Source organism: Medicago sativa, chromosome 5 (assembly GCF_051527215.1).
Source record: "Medicago sativa cultivar Bolivia chromosome 5, Bolivia_mono, whole genome shotgun sequence".
NCBI classification, from domain to species: domain Eukaryota; kingdom Viridiplantae; phylum Streptophyta; class Magnoliopsida; order Fabales; family Fabaceae; genus Medicago; species Medicago sativa.
Window position 1 is genome coordinate 19054454 of NC_140753.1, and position 1931 is coordinate 19056384.

At 37.3% G+C, this 1931-nt stretch overlaps 1 protein-coding gene across 1 annotated transcript; it reads right to left on the bottom strand.

The window, feature by feature from the left end:
* Positions 1–214: 214 nt before the first annotated feature.
* PYL1 (PYR1-like 1) lies at positions 215–1514 on the bottom strand. Its single transcript, XM_085714225.1, has one exon. It carries the CDS (start codon positions 1298–1300, stop codon positions 641–643), a length of 660 nt encoding a protein of 219 aa, XP_085570351.1. The 5' UTR covers positions 1301–1514; the 3' UTR covers positions 215–640.
* Positions 1515–1931: the final 417 nt, after the last annotated feature.

The following is a 1931-nucleotide window of genomic DNA, read 5'->3' on the forward strand; positions in this document are numbered from 1 at the left end:
TTCCAGATAAATAAGTTACGGTAATCCAACCTTAATCTAAAGATAAATAACATCTGATCAAAAATTGTTTTATACAAAATTGAATTTGTATACTCTAAAACGTTTCTCTTAAACTCGTTAATCATTTCAGTTCAATCGATTCGATAATATTGCATGCATTTATACTAGTTGCCAAAATAATAGAAACAGTAAAAAAAAATACCACTAGGTCGAATAAAATCGAGGCTAAAAGCAAATGATATTCACAATGATCAAATCACATCAACAAGTCAACATTTTCTGTACAACTTGCATTGACTTAAATGCCCTTACACATTGCAATTCACAACTTTCAAACTCGACGTGCATTCATTCATTCATCCACTTGAACATGTTGCATTATAAAAGTGGAAAATCAAATTCATCATAAAAGAAAAAAAAGTCTCACACAAAATTAAAAGAACTAAAAAAAAACGTGATCTCCAATTTTTGGATGTATTCGCGAAGGAATGTAGCATGACACTTCTGATGAAAGACGTGTCGGATGATCCTGACATTTCAGATGGACGATACTTTCAACTTGCAGAAGACATTAATCAAGTTTCATTTCATTTTTTTTTTTTTTTGGTATTGAATAAAATTTGCGGTTCAATGGACCCTACTAATGTGACTTACCGTCACCGTCACGGTTCTTTCCTTCGGTGACAGACGCAAGCTTCTGAAGATTAAGCTTCACAACGGTATCAGCAAAAAGACGCGTATCCTCTTCAGTATTACCTTCAGGAACATCAACGACGTAAGATTCCAAAACAACGGTCCAGATCTCACCACCGTTATCACCGTCACCGAAACCGTGAACGGAAGTAACGGAACGGTAATTCTTCAAACGGTGTTCACCGCCGATGATACTGAAACCGGTAACACGACGTTCGTCGTCAAGAACGTCGAGTCTCTCGGTGCTAGTCGCCGCCGGGAGACCGGAGATGACATTGACGTCGCGAGTGCAACCGACTTTCATTTGAAAACCTTCTTTGAGAGAGCAGCTTTTGATGAAGTGTTTGTAGATTTGCGGTTTGTCGAAGCTACGGACGACGGACCAGACGGTTTGCGGCGGCGCGTGGATGCGTTGAGCGAGAAGCCTGGAGCATTGGTTGGGGCCTATGAGGTAGGTGTGGTGTGAGTTGATGAAAGGGATGAGGGAGTCGAATTCGTGTTGACGGAGGCCGGAGGGGAGTGTTAGGTGGTGTTGTGTGCGGTGGTTTTCGTCGGAATCTTGATCGGAGGTGGAAGCGATGGCGGTGGAGGACTCTGCTTTCTCCATAATGAGGAGAGAGAAAGCAAGAGTGTGAGAATGGAGAGAGAGTGGTGGAAATCAGTTGCGAAACGAGAATTTGAGGAAGAAAAAAGGGTAATATTGGAAAATCAGGTTTGAAATTCTGTTTTTTCTTCTGTTAGCTTAGCTATATATAGAAATTCGGAATGCCCAAAGTAATACAGTGTATTGTTATATTTTGGATTTTTCTAAATAAATTGTTATATTTTGAATTAAAGTTATGAGCAATGATATATCTCTAGAAAAATAACATTAAAAATTCTTTAAGAATAAAGAGCAGTCAATCACAATCTACTATTTGCCATAATTTAAGGAGGTGTGACAATTTTTTTTTTTAAGAAAGTAAATACTTTTTTTAATTGGGCTTTTCTTCAATTTTTGCCTTTTATTTTAGTATTACTAGCGGAAAGACGGGCACTATCGTGCCCGTCTGTCCGCTCTTTCTACTGCGCTAACGCATGTGATTATTTTATTATGTTTGTTTGTATAATTTTGATTAAATTTTTTAAATTTTTAAATATTAATGGAAATTATTGATATATTGATTTATAAACAAAACTAGTTTAGAGACCCGGCGTTGCCCGGGTTAGATATTAAATAAGTTTTATAAGTTTGTGTT

What these genes read in the sequence shown, in the direction of transcription:
- PYL1 (XM_085714225.1), bottom strand. Translation starts at nt 1,300, where the DNA reads ATGGAGAAAGCAGAGTCCTCCACCGCCATCGCTTCCACCTCCGATCAA.